The sequence below is a fragment of the Drosophila gunungcola genome (assembly GCF_025200985.1).
Source record: "Drosophila gunungcola strain Sukarami chromosome 3L unlocalized genomic scaffold, Dgunungcola_SK_2 000003F, whole genome shotgun sequence".
In the NCBI taxonomy this organism is placed as follows: domain Eukaryota; kingdom Metazoa; phylum Arthropoda; class Insecta; order Diptera; family Drosophilidae; genus Drosophila; species Drosophila gunungcola.
Window position 1 is genome coordinate 517,350 of NW_026453179.1, and position 1,641 is coordinate 518,990.

The 1,641-nt window shown below is 37.6% G+C and overlaps 1 protein-coding gene across 1 annotated transcript; it reads right to left on the minus strand.

Moving 5' to 3' along the window:
• Nucleotides 1-411: 411 nt before the first annotated feature.
• Nucleotides 412-1,406, minus strand: LOC128258213 (histidine-rich glycoprotein). The gene is made up of 2 exons (XM_052989722.1): nucleotides 1,323-1,406; nucleotides 412-975 (listed from the first exon to the last, which is right to left on the minus strand). Exons 1-2 carry the CDS (start codon nucleotides 1,326-1,328, stop codon nucleotides 523-525), a joined length of 459 nt encoding a protein of 152 aa, XP_052845682.1. The 5' UTR covers nucleotides 1,329-1,406; the 3' UTR covers nucleotides 412-522.
• Nucleotides 1,407-1,641: the final 235 nt, after the last annotated feature.

The following is a 1,641-nucleotide window of genomic DNA, read 5'->3' on the forward strand; positions in this document are numbered from 1 at the left end:
TTCTCACCCGTTTATCCAAACATTTCGTGAGCAAGCTTAACGCTTAATAAATTCAATTTTATATTTGAAAATCTTGAAAGGGGATGACTAACCAATGGTTGGTATTAGTTAGTTATGAGAAAACCATTTACTTGTTATTCAATAAATATTTATTGCATCTAAGTGATCAACAAAATGGAATGCACTTATCTTTTCTAATTAAATTTTATAGATTTTTAAAAACAACTGTGATTAGGCTTTTGATTAATGAAATTGGAGATTACAATATTTAAATACTGGTATTGCGTTAAATTTGTTAAAGCTTAAAAATTCAAAAAAAAAGATGACACAACTATAAATCAAAATAAAACTTTGTTTACATTTGACTTAAATATTTATTTTTATTAAAAATCCTGAGTTTATCTTTTCAAATGGTCACCCGTTTATTCGAGTTATTTTCGTAAAACTAACTTAATAAATTACATTAAAAGAGCGTTTTGGCTAGTCAGAAGTTTAATGGACAATGGATGGTTTTGGAATCTCTCAATAATGGGTCTCGGTGATCCTGACCTTTCCGTACTTTCCGTGCAGGGCATGTTTGGCAAAGGACAGAAGGTTCGAATGGGTGTGGGTGTCGAAGTGGGCGGGAACCACGTTGTGATGCACCACGGCGGCATGGGTGTCATGGTGGTGATGATGGACCACCGGAGCGGCATGCAGACGGGCGTAGTGGTAGTGGTGCGGCTCATGGTGGTACACTGTGGTTGGCAACGACTCCACCAAATGATGATCCAAATGGTGATCCAGGTGGTGGTTCAGATGGTGGTCATCGTGCACAATTGCCGCACTGTGTCCCAGATGGATGCCATCCGAATGGTGGATCTCGGCGTCCAGCAGATGAGGCAGTTCCTCATGGTGGTAGCCATGATGGCTGTCCAAATGAGGCAGAAGACCAGCTGAAGCCACGCCCACCAAAGCCAAGATGCACACGAAGAACTGTATTTATAAAGGTTAATATTAGTCAAGATTAAAGTAATTTTTTCTATAATCAACGCTTTTGTTTTCTGATTGTAAAACAATAAATAAATAACTATATATTCAAAAAGTTTTCACTTTTTTTCTACCAAATTCTAAAAGTTAATAACGGCTTCTGTTTAAGCATATTTTATCTTTATAGAATTTTGTATTTAAAATTTTTGCATTTGGAAAAAAACTTTACTGTCGTTCTTTAAAACATTATTTTCATGTTATATTATTTTTCTTTTCATTTGTATCCAAACTAGCTTTCAATTTCTTAACTTTTTCAGCCCAAAATCCTTTGAGGCCTTAACTTATGTGCTTACCTTCATTATGGGAGATTCCTTGCTTAAGTTGAGGGGTTATCCAATTGCTGAGCTTGCTCTTTGTCGACTGAACTGCTGTCGTTTGACTGTGCCTGAATCGAATCGAACCCTATCATTTTATAGGAGGCTCGGCCCAAAGAAAATTCAAACGAAATCGAAATTGTCGCCGGAACGTGATACGAATTAATGGCAGTTGGAGTGAATGAAGGGTCTTCGTCTTCCCTCATTATGTAAAGGGAGTGCGGGGGCAGTGAATGTCAACAAACCTTAAGTAGGTGCCGCCCGTTCGTGTCATAATTTTATGGCCCACAGCCCCAGT